General features: G+C 35.7%; 1 protein-coding gene across 2 annotated transcripts in view; it reads left to right on the top strand.

Annotated features, from left to right (window-relative positions):
- The window catches only part of LOC128862992 (protein bicaudal D), a 28,306-nt gene extending 14,446 nt beyond the window's left edge, over nt 1–13,860 (top strand). Inside the window, exons 2-9 of one of the 2 annotated variants that reach the window (XR_008454566.1) lie at nt 6,298–6,663; nt 6,743–6,880; nt 6,979–7,835; nt 7,898–8,115; nt 8,195–8,446; nt 9,440–9,614; nt 11,851–12,071; nt 12,133–13,860. Coding sequence is in view for 1 of the 2 variants with exons in the window: in XM_054101859.1 (XP_053957834.1) it covers nt 6,298–6,663; nt 6,743–6,880; nt 6,979–7,835; nt 7,898–8,115; nt 8,195–8,446; nt 9,440–9,614; nt 11,851–11,965 (2,121 nt within the window). In the remaining variant the exon portion in view is untranslated. Of the gene's footprint in view, nt 1–6,297; nt 6,664–6,742; nt 6,881–6,978; nt 7,836–7,897; nt 8,116–8,194; nt 8,447–9,439; nt 9,615–11,850 lie in introns of both variants that reach the window. The other variant, XM_054101859.1, reaches the window with a different exon arrangement.
- The last annotated feature ends 11,159 nt before the right edge of the window (nt 13,861–25,019 follow it).

Here is a 25,019-nt window from a genome sequence, read left to right as displayed (position 1 = left end):
GCGGTTGGGCGCAGGATAAGCACAAACGCAGGCACAAGCATACAGATAAGCGCCAAGAAAAACTTACAATATATGAATTCCATGAATAAATCAGCCAGTTTATAAGGATGTAAGTATTTTGGTATGTACAAATGTGAGCATGAAAGTGTGTGTGGAAATATGTCCATATGTATGTATGTATGCTTGTCTGTACGTACACGCAAGTATGTGCCCTTGCCCGGCAGTTTGAGCTCTGGAACTGTTGCCGTTTACTGATTTATTTTGCTAGTAGTTTCTCTTGGTCTCACAGCGAGTACACACGAACTTGGACAAGTGCATGCATAATATGTGTGATATACAGTGGCGAAGATGAAAATAGCAGAGTCATTATATTTTATATTTTAGAGTCAAATATTTAGTAAATCTGAACTTTTCATTTTATGAATACAAAACTTTTGATTTTTGATTATTTTAAAGAAAAAGTTTTATCTCTTCTTACACAAAGGAAAAACATAAAATTCCAATTAATACTAAATAACAAAAAACTAAAAAAAAATTAAATTAAAATAAAAAAAAAATTAAATTTAAATTAAAAAAAAAAATAAAACTAAAGAACATCTCATAAAGTAAAAGGTTTATCTCTTTTAACACAAAGAAAAAATATATTGAATTAAATTAATTAATTAACTAAGTTTAATTAATCTTAATTAAAAAAAAATTAAAAAACAAATAAAATTAGAATTAAGACATTTTTTAATTTAAATTAAGATTAAAAAATTAAATTAAGATGAATTAAAAAAGTAAAAAAAAAAATTTATTTAAATTAAATAAAAAAGCTAAAAAAATTTAAATTAAAAATCAACTCATAATTCTCATAAAAACAAACTCAATAGGTGGCGCAAGGGTCTGGAGAAGTAAAACAGACACAATGCACATATTTACGATTGGTTTTAAAACGGTAAAATTGGTAGTAGCGACTCTGAACTGGATATCAGCAGCTTCTTTAAGCTGACGGATTATTGCAATCAGAGCTTTGGAACCAGAGGATGACGAACAACAGTGGATATTTACATTGGTATTAGCCGATTCAAGCTACTGATGAATTTTACCTGATGTGTGATATTTCAACCCGCAATATCCGTAGGTGTAGCGAAAAAGGTGCTACGTCGTCCTTCAGACAGTTTCTGCTGAAAGGACTTGAAGCAATCACAAGTCTCACCGCATAGACACCTAACGGACAATGTCCGGTAAGGATGCCTACCAAATTCGAGAGCTGCAGCTTAGTTAGTTTTAGAAGTTCCTCGAACGCCCCCGATCTACCCTCGACCGCCCCCACACTAGCCCATCGCTCGCTGAGTTGACGCAAGACCTATTTTTCCAGGAGCAAACCACACGTTCTCAAGGGATAGTAGGCGAGTTTTCATCGATAATAGTCACTTGACTGCTAAGGCACAAGACTGCAAAGAGGTTAGTTATAACTACACTTATGAGGCTTTACTGGATTGCGGTACATAAATGCATAGAAGGCAATGTAAAGGCCTGATAAGCTAGACAAAGGATGGGTATGACTAAACGAGTGATATCATGAACGACATAACTACCAATTAGCAGGTACGAACGCCAGGCAATCGGGTGCACGTTACTGGAACGACTCGGATTTATATCCGGTCGAGGACTGTCACTCCAGCAGCATTTCCCGTACATGTATGGGAAATGTTTATGCTTCTGCAACAACAACAACAACTATACAGGAGTTGAAATGTTACAACTTCTGTCTGGTCATGGTCGGACATTTACACACATATGCTCGGACGTCTCATCATCCTCAAGACAAAGCCAACAATGTCAACAACAACAGATAGCGAGGCGGTCGCCATAGCCGAATGGATTAACGCGCGACTACCATTCGAAAGTGCACGGGTTCTAATAGTGACCGCACCTTGGCAGGCAATGACAAACCCCCGAGTGTATTTCTGCCATGAAAAAGCTCCTCATAAAAAATAGGGGGCAAAAACTGTAGGAGGAGGAGCTCGTCCAAACATCCAAAAGCGTGTGAGCGCCAATTATATATTTCTACCAAAATAGCGTCGACTGATCTATGCTCCTTTATTATATACCAGTGCTTACTCGGCTCTATGTTTACCCATTCTTTAATTTGAAATCTAAGAATCTCTGTAAGCTAAGGTCACAGACTAGTTCCGGTCTCATAATGATGTTTGCCGATCCTCCTCTTGTCAGCTCATCGCTTGCCTCATTACAACGAAGTGCTACACCAGTTTATTTTAATTGAAAAAGTTATACTTTTTCCGTTTCTCAATTACTATGCACAGTTTCGGAAAGAAAAATTCATAAGTGGTACTAATATTTTCATCTTCACAGCTGCCTGTATACAAACTTGAATGAATGCCAGATGCAGTCCGTAGTTGAGCCTGAGCAGTGGCTGTGTAACCGGGTGGCGGTATGTGGTAAAAGATAAGAGCATTTAAGGAGCAAGCCACAACATGAAACGTTGTCGACTGAGATTTGCCACATTGGACAAATATTGCATGTAGTAATTGCAAGGAGGTAGGCAAACACGCGCACACAAAGCCACGCACATACTAGCATACTTCTTATGCATGTGTATGTAATAAGCGTGTAATATACTTTGGCATTGTACACTGCTTGCCACGCGCGACACTGCAGATTGTAATAATGCAGGCTGTGCAGTGCTGGAGCGGAGAATACCGTACCGGAAGAGAAATGTCATGCAGCACAGGAATCTGTTGATAAAGCGCTCGTAAATGTCATATTATATGTAAAGAATTGCTTACAAAAGCTACCGCACAAGCATGTGTTTGTTTTGGAGGTATGTGTGATTATAGTAAGTATGGAATGTGCCACACCTCTTATTCTACTGCCGTGCCACTCTTGTAACAAACAATGGCATTACTGTGACCTGCTCACCGCTCACTGTTCACTGTCAATGCGAGTCAATTCGAAATCCAATTACGTTGCTATTTCTATTATAAAAACGCCGTATGCTTATAAACATACATACTTGGATATGTGGAGTATGGGATCGATGCGTGTTTGTACGTTACATCTGCATGTAGGATAAGGCAAAGGCTACAGCAGCACTTCCGTCACCGCTGGCATGCGTGCTATGCGTTTGTGAAACTTTTTTACTTTCTCATTGATCAAAAGTGGAATAATGTCATTGAATTTTTAAATAACTTTTTTCCATTAACGTTTACTCAAAAGTTAGTTCTCATTTACTGTAAGAAGATGTTGAAAATAGCTAGTAACACAGAGTAGAGCGAGCCAACACTATGCAGGTGCTTAAGCTACAACTTCATACCATGCGATATGGGGGCTGTGGCCTTCAGCAAGCAATTCCTAGAGCTGAATAATAGCCTAGGCAGACGACAGCGTTAATCCGGATTACGTATGGGCAAAACAGGCGGGCTTTCGAGTGCCTGATAAAATAATATCTTTAATACTGCGTGCTACATAAAGGGAAACTGTCTGACCCCTTTGATGTACTTGTACAAAGCGGCGTTCAATTTCAGTAAGATACAAATTTTAAGTTTGTCTAGCAACTCAACTGCAACTGTAAATATGTCGGGCGCACCAGTGGAACGTGTTAAGCAGCTTCCAAGATATGTAAGCTGCAGCTTAAGATGGCAAATCTCGCATTGGTAAAGGTAGAGCCACCTTTGCTATAATGTCTTCCGTGTGGCGCAATAACAACATCAGCGTTCACACAAAAATGGGAATTTTCAAATCTAAGGTAGTGTCGGCTATACTTTATGCTTGCTGTACATTGAAAGGGACCAAATCCGTTACTACGAGCCAACAGGTTTTTATAAATCGCTGTCTGAGGAACATCTTTCTTCTTTGGAGTGGAACTGTCCCACGAATGTTGGTCGCAAGCCTGGTAGACCAAGGGAAGACTTGGAGGCGAACAATTGAAAGAGAAGCTGGAAACATCGGAAAGAGTTGGAACCACCAATTAATGTACATTGCCATAAATCGCACAAGATGGCGCGCAAGCGTGGTTGGTGCCCTATGTCCCACGAGGGATTAAGGAGCGAAGAAGTAGGACTGGTTCAGTTAATTCTGATTAAAATTGTAGTGTGACAGACGTTTGTTGTGTTTTAGTGAACTGCTGATTTGCTTATTGGATAGTTCTGTCAATAAAAGATGACCCGCAGACAATAATTACGGGTATGAGCTGCCCTGGTACTGAGAAATAATTATTTATGTAAAAAAATTTAATGCAATTTCTCAAACTGCTCCGAAATATCAGAACAAACTGCAAACTAGCATTGCATCCAGTCATTCTTTTTTCTTCTCTTTAAAAGATTCATTATTTTTCATTCACAATAGATATTAGCTGTAATTTTTGGCAATGTTGCCATCGAAAATTCGCCTCATCCGCTTACATTATGAAAATTAAGTCCAGTTGTCAATCCTCATTAGTTGCACTTAATTCCTGAGATAATTCCGAATTAAGTCATTAATCCTGATTAACACCACCTTCTGTCTAGGCCATTGTACAAAAATGCTAATAAAACACTCTTATTCTTCCTATTTTTTGATAGACAGTCTTGATGTGAGTTTGACAGGTAGTCAAGTGTGTGATGGTGTGAATACTTGGTCTTTTTGCTGAAGCATATTGGCGGGGTTGCTATACCAAATTAGAATTTTATGCTAATATTAAAAGCAATAGAATATACACAACCAAAAAAATACAAAATAATAGCTTTGACTTGAAAAATTTACAATAACAAATATTTCTAATGTATTTCTTAGCTATAATAATGCTTTTTATTGAGAAATATCTTTATTTTTACGTCATTATTTAGACTTTTTGATACATTTTTTAATGAAATTTAATAATTTTTTATGCAACCCTGTTACATAAAAGAGCGTTTTGGTATCAGGTGATCTCAGCTGTGCGCATTTTTTGACAACCAGCTGAGAGTGTTTTTACTTATGGATCTGTACAATGGTCTAGGCCATAAAGCGTTGAAAGCCACAATGCCTGGGACACATCGTACGGGGTTCTAGCTTTAAGCCGGCACCCTTCAATCTTTGGCCTGCTTCTTGATTCTGTTCTATAAATGAGGAGTCTTGAATGTCAAGGCTTCTTCGAATTGCAAGTGGATTTTGTGAGAATATTTTTTGTGGTAGAAATTTACTCCAAGATTTACCATTGCCTGCCGAGTGTTAACTGGTATAAGAAAACAGGCTTTTTTTACTTTGATTTTCGTTGTTCGTTATCTAGTATAGTAAGCCACATGAAGCACTAAGCGACTTTGGCGGCTGATAATGAAATTTATAATCATCGATAACCAAAATCATAATTTTCAATTATTAGTTTATCATTTATTCATGCATTGGCAACCTCTGTACTTAGTAGGGAGTTGCTTGTATTTTTGGTTTCTTTGTTACAATAAAAGTTTATTATGAATTACCATTTAATAAGAAAAGTATATATTTAACTGCTCTATACTTTATTAGCTCGTACCCCTACGATTTCTTTTCCTATACACCCCGTTACAAAATTATAGACACACCACTATTTTTTTTATAAAATATATAGTTCATACTACAACAAAAACCTTCTAACGCAAGGTTTCAAACTTTGTAAAAATTAAAAAAAAGTAAACTTTTTAATCAGAATTCTTTAAAATTTTCTGTATGTGAAGTTTTATAAAAATTACTATAATAATTGGCGCGTACACTTCTTTTAAGTATTTGGCCTCGTTTTTCTTCCTATTTCTGGCGTGCGTCTTGATATTACTCGACAAATGGAGCGACCTACCGTTTTTAAGCCAACTTATCGCAGAAATACACTCGGAGGTTTGCCATCGCCTGCCGAGAAGCGAACGCTATTATGTAGACAAAGCTTTTTCCATCATTCTGCTTCATGTACGGAGATTCGAATCTACGCACTCCCGAAGTGTAGTCACGCACCAATCCATTAAGTTACGGCGGCCCTTAATAGCCTTTGGTCGGATGAAATTTGAGTCACTTCGTGCTAGGAACCGTTGGTCATAGAAGCAAAAGGCTAAAAAGGCTTTTCGGGTTTAGAGCTGTTTACCTGCTATTCCACCGTAATCCAATGAACACCAATTAATCCTAAATTATTAGGAACTATCTTTGACAGATCTTCGTCTGATGTAAAGCTGGGGAAAAATCATCGATAATCAAAGAGTTAATACAACAATTGAAATTAAATTTTTAGGTTTTTTTTTTATTTAATAATTGGTCTTAATTTATCATCAACTTCATTATCATTAACTTTATTCCTCTTGCCCCTTATTTCAGGCGCTCGCCAAATTCCAAACTTCACAAAAAGTCACCACAAAAACTGGCATCGAACAGGAGGAGTCACTGCTCACCGAAACCGCAGCACTCGAAACAACTTTGAACAGCAAAATTTTAGACTTAGAAAATGACACGAAGCAATTGCGCCACGAATTGGAGCGAGTGCGCAACGAACGCGATCGTATGCTGCAAGAGAACGCCGACATTGGGCGTGACAAGTCGGACAATGAGGCCGAAAAGTTACGTCTTAAGGCCGAGCTGAAGGATCTGAAGTTTCGTGAGACACGCATGCTAACGGAATACACAGAACTGGAGGAAGAAAACATATCGCTGCAAAAGCAGGTGTCAAGCTTGAGGAGTTCACAGGTAAGCGTGATCGAAACAAAATTTAAATACGAAACGAAAAGTGAGTGTAGATTATATAAATACTCTTTACTGTTTTAAGGTTGAATTTGAAGGTGCCAAACACGAGATACGTCGCCTCACCGAAGAGGTGGAACTATTAAATTCACAAGTTGATGAATTGGCCAATCTAAAAAAAATTGCTGAAAAACAAATGGAAGAAGCCTTAGAGGCTTTGCAAGTAAGTGTCGAAACGAAGTTTTCTAATTTGGCTTTTCACTTTTAAAATATCTACTTTGCTCATCCATCTATATATTTTTCGCTTTTACGCTTGCATAGTGTGAACGTGAGGCAAAATATGCACTCAAGAAAGAATTGGATAGCCATTTGAATCGTGAATCCATGTACAAGATAAGCAATTTGGCTTATCTACGTAGTAACATGGATGACAACATCAGCGCCAATAGTGATGGCGAAGAGGAAAATTTGGCTTTGAAACGGCTTGAGGCCGACTTGACTACTGAATTGAATGCAACCGATGGCACCAAATGTGATCTCTTCTCGGAGGTGCATCTCAATGAATTGAAGAAGTTGGAAAAACAACTGGAATCCATTGAGAATGAGAAAATGTTACTCACTGCGAATTTACGAGAGGCACAAACCAGTTTGGATAAATCACAAAATGAAATACAAAATTTCATGGCTCGCTTAGCGCTCCTAACTGCACATGTCGATGCACTACTACAGCTGAAGAAACAGCTGGATATCAAGGATGATTCCATGGAGGCGGTGAAGCGTCGCAATGATGAGCAAAATGTGCGACAACAACTATTGGATATACTCTCACAGTATAATAGTTGGTTCACACTCTCTTCCAAGGAGATTGACGGTCTCAAGACTGATTTGGTTGAGCTGCAAAAGGGTTTCAACTACACTGACGCAATGACAACCCTTCGTAATGAGGTCACAAATTTGAAAAATAAACTGCTTGCCACCGAGCAGAAATCACTAGACCTGCAAAGTGACGTGCAGACACTCACAAGTATTTCACAAAATGCCGGACAAAGTTTGGGTTCGGCACGCTCCACTTTGGTGGCCTTAAGTGATGATTTAGCGCAGCTGTATCATTTAGTTTGCACGGTGAACGGTGAGATACCGACACGTATTATGCTCGATCCAAAGAGTGATGACATGAGGTATGTTTAGATAAATTTTTATACTTTTCGTTATTTCATTACTTTTTTCCCCCTTTTTCCAGTTTTGAAAACGATTCGCTTACTGCCATACAGTCGCAGTTCAAGTCCGATATTTTCACTTCCCGCTCGCATACAATTGAAGATCTGCAAGGACTTGCCGATTCTGTAGAAATTAAAAAGTATGTCGACACTGTGGGTGATCAGATTAAGCATTTGAAAACCGCTGTGGAGCACACAATTGAACACAACAAAAACAAAGTGCGCGGTGATGTTACTGAAGGTAATTATTGTGCACTTCAGTAGGGGATATGCAATTTTTACATCTACTTCTTTATTATTCTTTTATTTACTCCGCATAGCTGACAAATATAACCGCGAAGAAGTCGAGGAATTGCAAGAACAAATCGTACGACTCAAGGGCTTGCTATCACTCAAACGTGACCAAATCGCTACATTGCGTACTGTATTGAAATCAAATAAACAGACCGCTGAGGTGGCACTCACCAATCTCAAATCGAAATACGAAAATGAGAAGACAGTGGTCAGCGAGACAATGGCCAAATTGCGAAATGAGCTGAAGATACTCAAAGAAGATGCAGCGACATTCTCAAGTAAGTAGTAGTGAATATAGGAAGAAGAGTAGCGAGAGAGAGAGTAGGACTGCTATTTTCACTCCGCTCAGGCGCAGGGCGAAAATCAAATTCAAAATCCGTTTGTGCTTTGAAAATTGAAGAAAGTTAGTTAATCCGGGGCTTGTCGCTAGGGAAATACAAACACAAACGGTCGCAACCGGGTAAATATTACCATGGTATACCATGTATAATTAATTAAATATTTATTTTACGTAGGAAGCGCGTCTTTTGTTTCTATGCAGAAAGGTACTTGAAGCGGCAGGTCACGATATTTTGTGGGAAAAAAGTTAGAAGTGATTTTATTATCTGTGTAATATTTTTACTCAGTAACGACGAACGCCGGTTTAAAAAAATCCAATTAAATGGAGAGTCATTAAATTGCATTATGAAAAAATTTAACAGAAAAAAATATTTATCCGAATTATTCAAATTTTTCAAATACACCTTCCCCCTTTCAAATACAGCTCCCCCCTCCCATTTGTGGTGTGTGTCTTAATGTTGTTCCACAAATGGAGGGACCTACAGTTTCAGGCCCACTCCGAACGGCACATATTTTTTATGAGGAGCTTTTTCATGGCAGAAATACGCTCGGATACTTTGCCATTGCCTGCCGAGAGACAACCGCTAGTAGTAAAAACTTTTTCATTTTTGTGTTCCGTGCACGAAGATTCGTACCTGCGCACTCCCAAATCGTACTCACGCCCCAACGCATACGGCTACGGCGGCCGCCGTTAGTGAATTAATTTTAGCCGATTCTTTAACACGGAATGATATCAGAGACGAAGCAAATGTAACTCTTTAAAATTTAAATTATTAAAATAGGCGTGGCACCGCCTACCTAAGTTTATTTGAGGTCCTTTTAATATATATGAAGTTGGATTTCGCCGAACTTAGACGACTCTTCTATACTTGTTTGTTTATGATTTTATTACAAAAATTCTAGATTACTTTTTACCGCTTCCTCTCTTTTAGGTTTGCGCGCCATGTTCGCCGCGCGTTGCGAAGAGTACGTAACACAAGTGGATGATTTGAATCGCAAATTGGAGGCAGCTGAAGAGGAGAAGAAGACGCTGAATCAGCTGCTGCGTCTGGCTGTACAGCAGAAAATTGAATTGACTCAGCGTATGGAGGAAATGGAAATTGATCGGTGGGTGCCCATGCGACGTTAGGCTATATGCCTTTAAAGTGTATATGCCTAGAAAATCAGAAAAAGAAACAAAGATATACTACAATCAAGCCAACAAAGCGCAGACAATTTCCCCCTGCCCCCCATAAATTATATGCTCGAATACGGTTTTTTAAATCAGAAATGTGCGTGTGTCCGCGTCCAAAATTAGTGCTTAGTGCTTGCTATTCACATGTATATATATATCTATATATATATTTCTACAATAAGTATTTTGGCAAACGCATATTTTGTTTTGTCGTTTATCCTGTTTCCTCCACCCTGCCAACGAACATTAATTTAGCCTGTACGTTTTAATTGTGTCCATCTTACGTTTAACTTTACCAACAACTATACACTTTAAGCCGTATTTCGAATTGGTAAGCCGCAAAAAAAATTATGACAAAGATGCTTATATATGGATTTGTAAAAAACCAGAAAAAACACGATGATTATATAAAGCATGTTTTGTAAAATACGAATGAAATGCTTTTGATGCGTCGCACAACAACAGAAAAAATACTCGGTTATTGGTCACAAATGAACACTGTAAATTATAAAAAAAAAAAAATGCTAATGAAAGTTGAAGCAGTTATTGAGCGAACGATAACATTTATTGCTAGGAAAAATTCAAGTGCTAACACATTTTTGAGCAGAGGTCTTTTATATGCATTACAACAACGGAATATTTTCGAAAATGTAAATTAATACCAAAAAGCAAACCCTCCACATTACTATGCATTTTATATACTTAGTCTTGCCATAAAGAATTCTGTGACAAATTTTACAATACATACGGCGAGAACAAATTCGCAGAAAAAAGTTCTGTTAGTTTTGCTTTTGTTTGTACGCATTGTCTATGCATACATTATACTTAGTTTCGTGGTGAATTTCGCTTATTGACAATGGAGTGGATGATTGCATTACAACGGTGTAGTGAAAGTGCAAGTGAGGTTTACGAATTGCTGAAAAAACTTAATATTTCGAGAATGTTTGTTTACCGCACGATCAATCGCTTTTCACAAACATCTGAAGTGACAGACAGAAGAAGAAGTGGTCGTCCCCTCGTGGTTCAAACCAGTGCTATAAAAGCCGTTCGAGAAAGAATTCACAGAAGTCCCCTTAGAAAGCAGAAATCGTGTCCAGGGAAATGAATATATCGACGAGATCCGTGTAAAGACGAGTTAGAGATGATCTCCACATAAAAGCCTTCCGTCGCTTAACCGGTCATCTTTTGACAACGCGCTCGAAGACAATTAGACTCGACAGATGCAAGTAGCTTCTTCGGCGGCACGCGGTGAACGGTCATGAAAATAACCTTTTCTCATATGACAAAATTTTCACTGTTGAAGAAGTTTTTAATAAGCAAAACAATAAAGTGAATGATAAAACTTCTAAAGATGCAAAAAATGTTGTTCTAAGAGTTCAGCGTGGCCACCATCCAGTCTCCGTTATGGTTTGGTGCGGAGTGTCTTGTAAAGGCGTTACATTGCTTAATTTCTTTTAAAAAGGGGTAAAGACCGAGGCAAAAGTGTACCAGAGGAATGTTTTAGAAGGCGTTGTGTAGCAGTTGAGCAGTACTCTCTTCAATGGAGAGCGTTAGATCATCCAGCAAGATTCCGCTCCAGCTCATAAGGCACGCAGCATAACCACGCAGCAGTGGCTAAAAAAAATCTTCCTGGGTTCATAGCCGCAGAAGATTGGCCGTCTGGAAGTCTAGATCTGAATCCATTGGACTACAGTTTGTGGTCAGAATTGGAGAATTTGGCCTGTCGAAGACCTCACAGAAATTTGGAGACTCTAAAAAAATCTTTGGTTAAAGTTACGAAGTCAATATCCATGGAAAACGTGCGTGCTGCAATAGCTGAGTGGCCTGACCTAAACGTTTAAAGGCTTGTGCAAAAGCGAATGGTGACCATTTTGAATGAAAATTGGAATTGTGTTTTTTTTTTAATATTTGCAAAATATTTATATTACTAACTGCATTAAAAAAAAGTGTTATAATTTCATATTGATAACGAACTTAACTTGTAACAGAACTTATGGCAGGACTAAGTAGAAGACGCTGCATGTGCTTTTGTTTTGTTTGTTTAAGAAAATCTTATCTACCTCACTTCTAAAATGTCTCTTCTATGAATAACAATTAACTATTTTGCACATTTATTTGCCTTTTACGCTTATTAATTAAAGAAAATCTGACATTTTCTCCATTTTACAGAGAAACTCGTTTCGCGCGTCGTTCGATGCCTCCACAACGCGGCAGCAGCGGCAAATCGTTCTCGTCACGGCCCTCAACACGCAATCCGACTGGCAGCAATCAGAATCAATTCTAACATAAAATAAGTGTGCAGCGAAAACTTTTAGCCTTAGTTTATACACTGCTTAAGTTATAAAGTCATTTTTATGCAAACTGTCACACAGTCTCGTGCCACTTCTACGGTAATGAGGTATCTTATATTCACCACAGCAAAATATTAATGTGTAACGTGTTAAATTTTAGGAAGAAAGATAAAAATAGGTACGTTTTTTATACAAAGACATGGGGGGAAATGAAAATGCACACAAAAAACAACAGATGTTTTTTCCCGAAAAAAGCACAATGATTCTGAAACTTTGAATGATTTATGACAAGTTGTGCTTGCGAGACATTTTCAACTCCTATCTGCGTACGAAAAATACTTCCGCCCTTAAAATGAAGGCACACAATGCATATAAATGCGTAAAAGTGACTGCAATCAATTAATTTGATTTTATCAACTTTGTATTAATCATTCAAATAGCATACAAAGCAGGGTCTTTTTTTATAATACTGTATATTCTAACGGCACAATTGGGGGTAAAAGTTAATTTTTAAGAATTCTCAGATGACGGCATAACTAGCATTGAATAATGCATTGTAGCGCCTGGTAAAAAATGTCCAATTTTTTTTTATTCAACATTGGACTACAAATTTCAATAGATATCATGGCGTTGGCGATGGTAAGCAACATAGAATTTGTAGAATACTGTCAAGTGACTTGCCACTGGGTTTGCTTTTCTGCTGGAATTTAAACAAAATTGCTGCTCAGATGCATGGCACGGCCTTCAAGGCTTAAGCTAATCGCTAAAACAAACCTTCGCCCTGTGAGTAATGGCATCAAAGATTTAGAAGTGGTAAATCTACGACCCAAAGCAGCCGTCAAAATTAACTTCTGCCCCCAATTTTTTGAACATTAATATATTATATATGTTTTTGTTGTTTTTGCACACAGCTGTACCAGTTTACAACAAATGAGCAATTTGCAGAAAGAATTTAGGTACACAATATATAATATTTATTTTCCATATCTGAAGTAATAATAATTTTTTTTTTTCATAACCCGCAAATTGTGCGCCATTACTTTAGTACGACTTCGCGTGTGGTGGATTTTTGAGCTAACACTAAGCCTACGAGATCGGATGTTTAACCCTCCATTGGTCACACGGGTCTGATCAGACGTTTCTGAAAATTTAATTTTCTATCGATTTATGGAAATAACCTTTTAAAAAGGATCCTCGAACAGAACGAAAAAAGGCCAGACCCGGGTGCCCAACCGAAGATTTTAAAAAAGGTTTCCAACGGAAGTTTGAATTTAGTTTACTTGGTGAGCGGAATTAAACTTACACTGAAAACTGTTCCTTAAATATTTTTGAAAACGAATGAGCTTAGAGCTGTTGATCACTTGAGCACTAAAAACTGAAATTTACATAAAGCGCTCTAAACAGCAGCGAATTTGGACAATTTTGACTTGCAATAATAAAAGAAAATTTTTTTATTAATTTTTCTAGTGGAAACCAAGCTGAGGTGAATATTTAAACGGCGTTCAAGCTTGGGGCCAGTTTTTCAGTGCAAGTTTCGCTCTGTTTTCCTGGTAAATGTCAAATTTTGAGAAGTTAACGTCTTGAGCACATTTCACGTCCGGGACACGTCATGCACTTGTTTGCCCTAGGTGCCAATGACGTGTTTTGTTTTTATTAATCTTTCTTTGATTTTCAATTCTAATTACCTGAAGTCATCTTAAGACTCAGTATTTCACTAATATTTTAGAAATAAATGAATTCTTACGTAAAATGTACGGCTTTTACATACAAATCCAAGCAAACAAAAATTCAATCCGTTCCACATGCAAATATAATATTTTCTCAAATAAATCCGTACCCAAGTGGTTGAACTCAGTTTAAAAATTCACCACCGTTAAAGCAACACCAATGTGCCTCAGTAAAGCTGGTAAATAGCGCTGAAAAATCTGGACGATTAAAATGCATTTGTTCGGCACTTTTTAACTTTCTTCAAAAGCTCAAGCAGTGCAAAAAGTGTTTCAAACTTTTAGAAAATCACCAAACACTTTGAGTATCTCTCCGGAATACTTAATGATGTGCAATAAGTATAAACGAGTTGAGATGCACCTGTATTCTGCTCGAAAAAATCGGAGGTGTTCTAGAAAAACGTTTTTCTTCATTGTTTTGGGTATCCTATTCAACATCTTGGCGCACAAGTAACTAGCATATCTTTTTCTAAAACATAAAATTTTAATTATGACCAAGCGAATAGGAGAGAAGTGTGGATTATCACTATAAGTTAGCTCTCGATAGCGACTCTACGCCTCTTCTATTCGCCGCTTCTCTGCTCGGCTCACTTGACGAAAAATTTGCCTGTGAAAGTTATGGAGCAAAATACCCCGCTAGCGATTGTTGTTATAGGCCTCTTCTATTCGCCACTTCTCTGCTCGCTGTAACTCTGCTCAGCTCATTTGATGAAAAATTTGCCTGTGAAAGCAACAACAAAGCTATCGAGCACGATCTTAAGCTAGCGAGTATGGTTTTATCTAATAAAACTGGTTGAACTCACTATTTTCAGTGCTGCGAAATCTCTCTTCTGATATTAGGAAGTTTCATTAGACCGCATTCATACAGAGCAAAACTTGTTGCTTCAACTTTGCCAATTCTCTGTTGGTGTTGCGCATCGCGTTCAAACTCCGGAAATTGTTTAGTTTTTGATCTACAGTCAACTAAAACACTGAGAAGAACGTGAACTCAAAGAGTGTTCGCAGAGCACGAGCAACGAGTTGAAGCAACAAATGTTTCCTTGTATGAATGCGATCTTACTAATTCTCATTAAGTGTTTTCAAATTAATATAATTTTAGGCAGCTCTATTCCAGCGGGGCCTAGATATGTTTATTTATACTAGTTGTGTTATCTATTTGCCACTTGATAGCGCTTGGCTAAAAGAAGAGGCCTTCTTTAAAAAAAAATGATTTCCCCCTACTGAACCAAATGCATTCATATAACAGCCCACACATTTAAAAACTTATAAGAGTTCCTTTTCAGACCTGTTCTACAAACCGCTGGGAATTGTACCCTGTTTGTGGCCACCTTTAGCAAAAATAAGAGGCCTTCCATAAAAAAATGATTTCCCCCAACTGAGCCAATTGTATTCATATAATAGCCCACACCTTTAAAAAGAGTTATAAAAGTTCCTTTTCAGACCTGTTCAATATTTAAAATTTGACTGATTTAGTAAGCTAAGATTTCGTATGTTACTACTGTTGGCACATAGAAGAAGATAGCAAACTACAGCAGCACCAAATTGCACTACGGGTTCCTACGACAGTCGGGGTTCTACGTTACTGGCATGACCAGGATTTATTTCGGGCAGCATTCCGTAAAAATGTATGAGGAATGTTTTAAGCTATCACGACAACAACAACAACAATGTTGATCAGATGCTAGCTCACATGACTGTCAGTTTTTTGTTAGGAGAAGCGCACGACGCCAAGTCAAGGCATTAAACGTTTACAATTTTGGTGAAACCTTTAATTTGTTTCTTAATATTTTTTCTGCATACATTTTCTCATTTGTGTTGTTAGATTGAAAGAAAAACCTACTGTGTGCAATTTTGTATTTTTATTTTTTTGTTGTTTTTGTTTTTTGTACTATCGCATAGCAGTTATGTCTGACACTATTGCTACTGTTGAGTTGTTGGTCAAAGATAACTAATAGTATTGTTTAGAATGGTTTGTTACTTACATTTGCTTATATATGCATATATAATAAATTTAATTATTATTAAGAGATTTTTTCTAATATACATGCAAACATATATTTATAAATACAAAACTAAGTTCCATTATCGCTCCAAAAGCAGCTAACCGCATATTAAATGTATTATTTCAACAGAATTAAAAGCTAACCGAAACAAGAAGAAAAAAAAAACATTTTGAAGTGCACTTTATATTTTTTTTCTTATACAATGAAAAATTCCTTTCTTCGGATCGCAGCTGTACGCTAAAAAAAAATTATTGTATTGAAATATTTATGTTTTAAAAAGTTAATATTTGCGCATTGGAAATTGTAAATGTAAAAGCAAAACGCAAAACGCAAAAAGCAAAAATGAAATTTATGATTAGAAATTTATTATAAAGCGAAAACTTGAAAAGTATTTATTTGTAAAGCAGCTTTAGAGCAGCGTACATTTTTGTATGACTAAGCCAATTAAAAAAAAAGAGACAAAAAACATTCGTAGCGCTCATGAGCAGCATGAAAAGTGTCAAGTGGCTGCTGGGAATTTCACTATGGACTTCTAAGAATGTGAATTGTTTGCAATTCATATCAGAAATTCGCTGGCATTCATTTACCACTTGTGCAGGCTGTTCACCGCGTGCGCCCAATTAAATCCATACATACAAACATACAAGTATGTGTGTGTATTTAATCACCGCGTCGGGGCGCTTAAATTAGCAATTTATCCAAACCTACTTACTATGCATACATATATAGTTAGCCGAAACACACAGCCACACACACAACATCACAACTGTGAGCGACAACGCTTGGAAAGCTGTAGCACTGCACAACGTCCCCTGCAGACACGCGCACACGCTTGGCTTGGCGCAAGTGCAGCTGTATTCCTAGTTAAAAGTAAATAAAATGAAAAATAAAAATAAAACACAATTATTTGCATAAGTAATTTATGATATAACTATGCTAAAGATATTATTTAATAATACTTACGAAAAATATTTTGTTGTAGGCAAATATGTTGTATAAATAATCAAATTAAATTAGTTAAACAAAACTTAAAGAAAACCAAATAAAAACCTAAAAAATACTAGTACACAAATACATAAAAGCTATATAATATATAACGTCCAAGGAAGCAGAAAATTAATTCGATTAATATAATTTTTTATGCAGCAGCACAAAGCTAAACCCGATGTTTCATAGAAAGTATGGACAAGGTGGCGCAAAATTAATCATCCAATTGTGTTTTTGAATAACCTTTTTACGAAGTACAACAACAAATCGTTTTGAGTGATAGAAATCTTTACTTTGGCGCAAAATTAATCATCCAATTGTGTTTTTGAATAACCTTTTTACTAAATACAACAACAAATCGTTTTGAGTGATAGAAATCCTTACTTTGGCGCAAAATTAATCATCCAATTGTGTTTTTGAACAATTTTTTTACTAAATACAACAACAAATCATTTTGAGTAATGGCAATCTTTACTTTGGCGCAAAATTAATCATCCAATTGTGTTTTTGAACAATTTTTTTACTAAATACAACAACAAATCATTTTGAGTAATGGAAATCTTTACTTTGGCGCAAAATTAATCATCCAATTGTGTTTTTGAACAATTTTTTTACTAAATACAACAACGAATCATTTTGAGTGATGGAAATCTTTACTTTGGCGCAAAATTAATTATCCTATAGTCTTTTTGAATAACTTTTTTACTAAATACAACAACTCATTTTGAGTGATGGAAATCTTCACCTTGGCGCAAAATCAGTCATCCAATTTTGTTTTTGATTACATTTTTTACTAAATACAAAAACAAATCATTTTGAGAATGAAAATATTTATTTCGACACTCACGCTCTCCATTGCTTGTCTGTTTGTATACTGCAATCTGCATCTGTCTAGCTCACAAGTGTGAAATATGATTGACGTATGTCGCTCTCAAAAATTATAAATCTTCCGATAGGGTGATTGCCCTTTTGCATCATTCGACGAAATAGTCCGTGGAAACAAAAACTCTTTTCACCAAAAACGGAATAATCCGGAATAAATTATTTTTGTTGTTAAAGTTTGAGGAAAATAAATAATTTTGGTAACCCTGAGACATTCTTTTTCATTAGAATAAACAGTAAACGTCTTGCCGACGCAAGGTATTTTGAGTACATCGCGCATTTCGAGCGGTGATGCAAAAGGGTTCATTTTGCGCCACCTTGTATGTACCATGAACGTTGTACGTTTTTAAAAGCATCATTTTTTAATGTTTGTCAAGCCTTCTTCAGTGAAAATAGGCAAATGAAAAATTAAATACTTATTTGTATTACGCGTGCGTTAAATTGAGAGTGAACAAGAGCTATCATCATTAAGGTAGGGTTGCGAGGGCAGATCGTCCGATTCCCAAAAAGCTGGCCAAAAGTCGAAAAAAAAGTTTCTAGATAGAGTTTTTTTTGTCTTTGGGTTGGCTACAGTAATGCCTTGAGTAGTGAAAACCGTTCATAGCAACGTCCTGTACCCTAAGTATCCTCTGTATTTTCAGTCGCAACGTGGCCTTCGTTTGAGCATCGTATTACTGTCGATGAATAGTGAAAGTTGTACACATTTGAAAGATTTTGTAATGGAGTAAATTGAACAAAACCAAATGTGGAATCATCTTCGGAAGGTTAGTAAAATACGAGAAATCTTATCTTTAGTACATATCAATACCTCGACACAAAATTTTTAGCTGCAGCAATACGTAGATACATTTTTTGCAATTTTTTTTTATAAAATTTGAGTTTTCAAACTGTATAGTAATACAACGCCGTCATATGCTGCTTTGAAACCTATTAAAGGTTACTCAAAAAAGTAATGGTTACTGAATAAAACAAGATTCAGCTGCTACCACTTGCTACCTTGCGACCCCGAAAACATATAAATTTACATGCATCTTGATTATGTTCTAGAATATACGCTATTTCACGTGAGGGGGTGGCCAATAGGGGTGGAAGGGGGTGGATTTTCAAAATTTTAAGATCAAATTCGTAATCAGCGACCCCGACAACCCCCGAGTAAGAAATTTTGAATCAATTACTTAATTTTTTGAGTTTTGGCCAGCTTTTCGGGAATCGGCCGCACTGTGTGCCGGGAGGAACGCCCAGGGGAAAGAATGAAAGTATACACATTGAAAAGCACAAGTTGATTGAAACGCCATAACAGTTGCGTCGACATAGAATTTTTCCCTAGCCTAAAGGTGCTGACTCAATGCAGGTTGGCTTTGCTTGCTGTACTTGTTTTGCTTGGGTTTGATAACTTGTATGACTAAATAAGCTCTTTGAACGCTGTCATAACAATCAGATGATTCATAAAAGAGAAAAGGTAACAGAGATGTTAACCATATTCAATTACACATAATACATTTTTCAATCATGAATAAATATTGCGAATTTTCCTTTTAATAGTAAAAATATACAAGGCAAGACGCCAATCACGCCAACGACGAAAGTTTTGGGTCTTATGTCAAAAGCGCTGCAAATATGTAGATAATTGAGCTATTTGAAACTACGCCGTACTTCAGCGCTTCAAGCAAATTTGCTATTTGGCCTCATTTCACATATTTCAGTATTGTTATATTTATTTTTGACAGTTTTCGAAGCCAAACAATCAAAGGCAGTCTGCATTGGGCCAGCACTTTAAGGCAGCCGACAAGTGTAGCAGTCGAAGCAGCAGATTTCCCAACTTTCTGTAATAATTTTCTGCTCTTACTAGAATGACTGGTGAGGTTAGTTTTTTCTTTGGAAAAATGTTAAACATTTTAGTGAATTTTTTAACTTTAATCGACTACTTTACGAAGTGAGAATATATTTGTAGAATATTTAATCTCCAACACTGCCTTTAAGAGCCTTTTTGACACTCTCATTGAGAAGTGATATTTTAACCCTTTGAGCATTAATACAAAGAGTCAATGCGATAGAAAGGTAATAGAATCTCACGGTGAAAAAAATTTAGAAATTGTGGCCAATATCAGACCGTTAATCTGCTCTCGGCGTATTTAAAAGAATTAGCTGATCGGTTGACGTAACCGGGCTCATGATAACGGTTTGTTTGCAAAGAACTGAGATTGTGTTGGTGCTGAACAAAAAAAAAATCAACGTAATAATCACTTATCTTACTTTGGTACCGTCTAAATAACGACTAATTGGACGAGTGTGTGAATACGTGTGAAATTCGTTTAAACTAAGTGTTCAAACACACCACAGTTAAGCTCGCGCTGAAAAACTGGCATTGAGAAATAAAGAAATAATATTGTATAAAAATTTAACCAAAAAAAAAAAAAAAAAACAATAGTGTAGACATTAAAACTCAGTTTTTTTAAGAAAATATAACCTTTGAAAGTGAAATGATTTTCAAAAAGACAATTGATCAAATGGTTGACTTTCCCGGGATCATTGATTCTGTGCTATCGCAAGGATTTGCTATTACATAAAGATTATATGTACATATATGTATATATATTCGATTAAAGGCCGTCAACCTAGAGAAATTTATTTGTTGAAGTTTGTTGCCCACCGCTTTCTGCTTTACAGCTGCAATCACTTTTTGCAGCTTAAAGTTAGGGCTTCAGATCGCAACGCACTTTCTATGGAACAGAAAAGGTTTAGCGTGCAAGTAGTTTTTTGCTTTTTATGATGGGAAGAAATGTTCTTTTTTTTAATATGAAAACTATTAGCTGCTGAACTTGCAATATTGCAGCAAGCGAAGTCCATCACTAAAATAAATATGCAATGCCTGAAAGTATGCAACATAATTTTTATTTATTTCTATTACAGTAATGGCTAGTAAATTATACTTGAAACTTTTTAAATACAACTTTATTTTCAATAAGCGTGTTCTATCTTTAAAATTAAAGAAAAAAAAAAATATTGATATAATTAAGATAAAGCATTTTTTGTTTCTTTTCTTGATAATTTTGACTATGAAATTATTGATGGTATAATATTTTTTATTTATTGTATGTAATAACATGATCAACATAATTAAAGGTGGTGTGTCATTAGACCAACAACAATATTTAGTACGTTTGATTCTCAAAGAAAAGTATTAGAAAGTAGAAAACAAAGAATGAGTTCGCTTGCGCTGAACTGACAGCCGCATGGACACGGCGAAATAAAAAAAAATAAATCAGCTGATTTACCGATACCACCTTTAAAAGATTCGTCTCGATTTGAAGATAGAACACCCTACTGAAAAGCCTGCTTAATTAACCGTTTTGTAGAAAGTATGACGACCAAGCACCTAATAGGAGTGTAGGCGCGAATTATTCATTATTTATTTTTTATTTATGTCTTATGCACTTTATATTGACAAAACGTTGTCTCTAAAGTTGGCGTTTGACTTCTAAACGCCAAATTGCTGCTTCTAAGCGCCACTTTACTCTGACCAGGAGCAAAGGTTTTTTAATATTTTGATGTAAAATATTTTTTATTTTTTCGTTATCAGTTTAATATATGTATATGTGTGACAATTTTAAATCGTATACATACATACTTTATATACTTACATCTGTATTTGTAAAATCACCTGAACACATTTTGTACTCATACCGAGCCATTCAATGGAATTTCGTTGAAGTAAAACTCTTAAGAAAAACTAACGAATATTATACGCATTCGCATTTGTTCTAAACTATTTACGTATATTACATATACTCTATTACATAAATATACTCTATACATACTATACATCGGAGAATACAGTGCAATATGCACTTGAACTACTTATTCAAGATTTAGAATATGTTTTGTTGAAAAATTGAAATTTGGTGTTTTTTAATTATTACTAAACCACAAAAAACTCTTTTGATGAGATTTGAAAGCCAATACGAGCAACATTTTGAAAGTACACAGTTGAAAAAATATACTTCAACATAATAAAATACTTTCATAGGTAAAAATTTTCACGTTAACTTTATGGAAATTCCCCAAAAAAAAGTTTGAAATTATTACACAACTTGAAATTACTTACATATACGAAAAACTTGTACTTCGAAATTAAAGCAGTAAAAATGATTTTAGTGTAAGTAAATTTTACCGTCCCTTTTTGAATTAAAAGCCGAGTTTGTTTTAAGTCCAAAACTCGGTGAAGTGAAGAAAATATTTATTGCAAACACTGAAAGTTGATGTGATATGCTATCAAGAAACAAGTAAAAAATACAGGATACGCAGCCAACAACAATAAAAGCAGAAGCAGAAAAAAAAACAAAAAAATAAATAAATAAAGTTGAAATATTTGGGAAAAAACTTAACCTATTTCCTCAAGCATTTCTTTATTCAAACTACATACATACATATTTGAAATAACAAAAACAAAAAAAAAACGAAATTGTAAAAGAGCCCTAAGCAAAACATAAATAAATAAAAATAAAATTACATAAATAAATATAAAGAAAAATATTTTCATACTTGCATTAATGAGTATACATATACATACACGTATGTATGCATGCATAAAACACATACATGCACACATAAATATAGAGATAACAAAAATGTTTTTATTGATGAATAAATTAAATATAATATTAAAGTAGGTGCATAAAAATTAACCAACAAAACACACACACAAACACACCCACACACTTATAAATAGGATTACCAAAAACAAAAACTCAAAATTTAGGCATGCGATAGATCAACAAAACATAAATACATACGAGTGCATGCCCACGGCAGTCGGTTCTACGCTACCGAAGCGACGCGGATTTACATCCGTGCATACAGTGCCGGACAAAAGTATAGGCAGAATAAGCTTTCCCCATTCATTTAAGGAATTACAACATTTGCGTATTGTTCTCCGTTTTCGTTTCAATTACATGTTATTCATCCATTAATTAAATTTTTATACCTGGTTTTATATTTCGTATATTTGTTACGAGAAAGGTGATCGAATCTAAAATGTAAAAAATGTGAGCTTTCATGGGGACAAAAGTATAGGCACAATTTTTCACAATTTCTTTTCCCATTTCAAACACTTTGTGTATAGCTAGCAACTCTTTTTTACAAAACATATGTTCTAATATACCGTTACTTAAATTTACTAGTTTTGTGTGCAAGGTTAGTGAAAATTAGTGCGTTGTGTAAGATTTTCCGTCACAATGAGTCCAAAGGGAAAGAAAATCGCAGAATCACAGCGTAAAAAATAATAATGTATTTGCATTTAAAAGGAAATTCGCTTGCGGAGATCGCAGAAATGATGGATCGAAGCCGTTTCACCATACGCACTATTGTTAACCGCTTCAAAGGACAAACGAATTTCACAAGTTCGCAGCGAAGTGGTCGTCCGCGCAAATCAACAGGCCGAGAGCGATCGCAAATTGTGCGAAAAGTGATTCGAAAATTACATGAACGCAAATCGCGGCGGGGCTAATACAAGATTTTGGCAAAGAAGTCCATGCCAAAACAATTAGACGAGTACTGAATCAGGCTGGGTACAAAGCATGTGTGGCTAGGCGCAAGCACTTCATATCTGCAACCAACCCAAAACAATTCGAAAACCAGCCTCTTAGTTGCTGGGGCAATGTATTGTTTTCAGATGAAAGCAAATTTAATACTTTTCGTTCAGACGGCCACATAACTGTGTGGCGGAAACGTAACACAGCTTACGCTGCACAAAATCTACAATAGCACCAAATGTGAAGTACGGTGGTGGAGGATTAATGGTTTGGGTATGCATGTCTGCTGCAGGTGTGGGGGAGCTTATATTTATTGAAGGACTAATGGGCAAATCAGTTTATTTGAACATATTGAAAGAAAATCTCAAAAAAAAAGTGCAGATCAGTTGAATCTATCAAGCTCCTTAACATTTCAGCATGACAATGACCCTAAGCACACGGCGCATGATGTAAAGATGTGGCTTGCTTATCACACGGCACATGTTCTGCCGCACCCCCACACTCTCCGGACCTCAATCCTATAGAGCACTTGTGGGAGGAATTGGAACGACGCGTCAGAAAATGTGTGATTTTCACGAAGCCTGAATTGAAAGCATCATTAAAAGTAGAATGGCTTAATATTGACAAAGATTCTACGCAAAAATTAGTGCACTCAATGCCGAATAGATTGAAAGTCGTATTAAAACAAAAAGGCCTTCCAACGAAGTACTAACCTTTAATTGTATCTTTAAAGTATAAACATACAAAAGAACTGTGCCTATACTTTTGTCCAGCAAATATTGCTTTACTTTTTCTTTTACTTTTCTTTTAATGCGCTTTAAGGGTTTAAGCGCTTTAAATTTTCAAAAATTAAAACTAGATTTCTTAACTAAAATGTATGAGTATGCGTAACTTATGCGGAATAAACAGTTTTTCTTTTGTTGATTGGAAAAACTTGATTTTTCTTTCAATGTCGTTATTGTGTCTATACTTATGTCCGTCCCTGTATATGGGGATGTTTATGCTGCTATAACAACAACAACAACATACCAACATAAACAAATGTACGTTTAAACACAAAATTATTATTATTATACAAAAATATGTACGTAGTCGTATGTGGCATGTTTGCAGAGACCGTCACATGCATATGTGAATATACACTTAAAAAATATGTCTAGTTTTCATACCGAAACATAAAATATTTGAAAGTTATATTGTACAATAGCGATGTTTTAACGAAATTACAAAGTGACAGTAGTAGTTGTCATGGATATCAAATAAATTTACATACAAACATACATACATAACGAGTAAAGGAAGTCTGGTATATTTGCAACTTACCTAACAAAACATTTTAGTCAAAATATCAGTAAAGCGGTGCTTATGTATGTATGTGTGTACATACATATGTATGTATATGAGAACCGTTAAATACACGCTAATATTAATATCATAAAACTACTTATGGATCGTGGTAGAAATATTTAAGTTATACGAGTAATGCCAAAACCATGACAACAAAATAATACAAAAAAAAAACGAATAAAATAAAATGAAATTGAATTGAATTTGTCAATTATATGTTTTGGATTTATTTATTGGATATGAGAATAAGTTTCCGCCCTCGCAAAAGAGGTGTCGCTGCTGATACTAACGGGTGATTTTTTAGCTATTATCTTTTTAAACAGTTGGTTTAAACAGCTGACGCACGTTTCGTGTTTTGTTTCACTGTCAAACATCTTCAGTTTGGTCTATAATTTAACCATGAATCGTCTTACAAACGAACAAAAAAAATATTATAAAAATGCGTGTTCTGTTAAGAAAGTTTAAGATCCACTTTTTTATCGAAAAATTGTGTTCAGCGACGAAGCTCATTCTTGGATCAATGGGTACGTAAATAAGCAGAATTGTCGATTTTGGAGTGAAGATCAGCCAGAA

This window comes from Anastrepha ludens, chromosome 5 (assembly GCF_028408465.1).
Source record: "Anastrepha ludens isolate Willacy chromosome 5, idAnaLude1.1, whole genome shotgun sequence".
Taxonomy (NCBI): Eukaryota; Metazoa; Arthropoda; class Insecta; order Diptera; family Tephritidae; genus Anastrepha; species Anastrepha ludens.
Note: the sequence above shows the minus strand (reverse complement) of the source record. Positions and strands in the feature narration are given on the sequence as shown.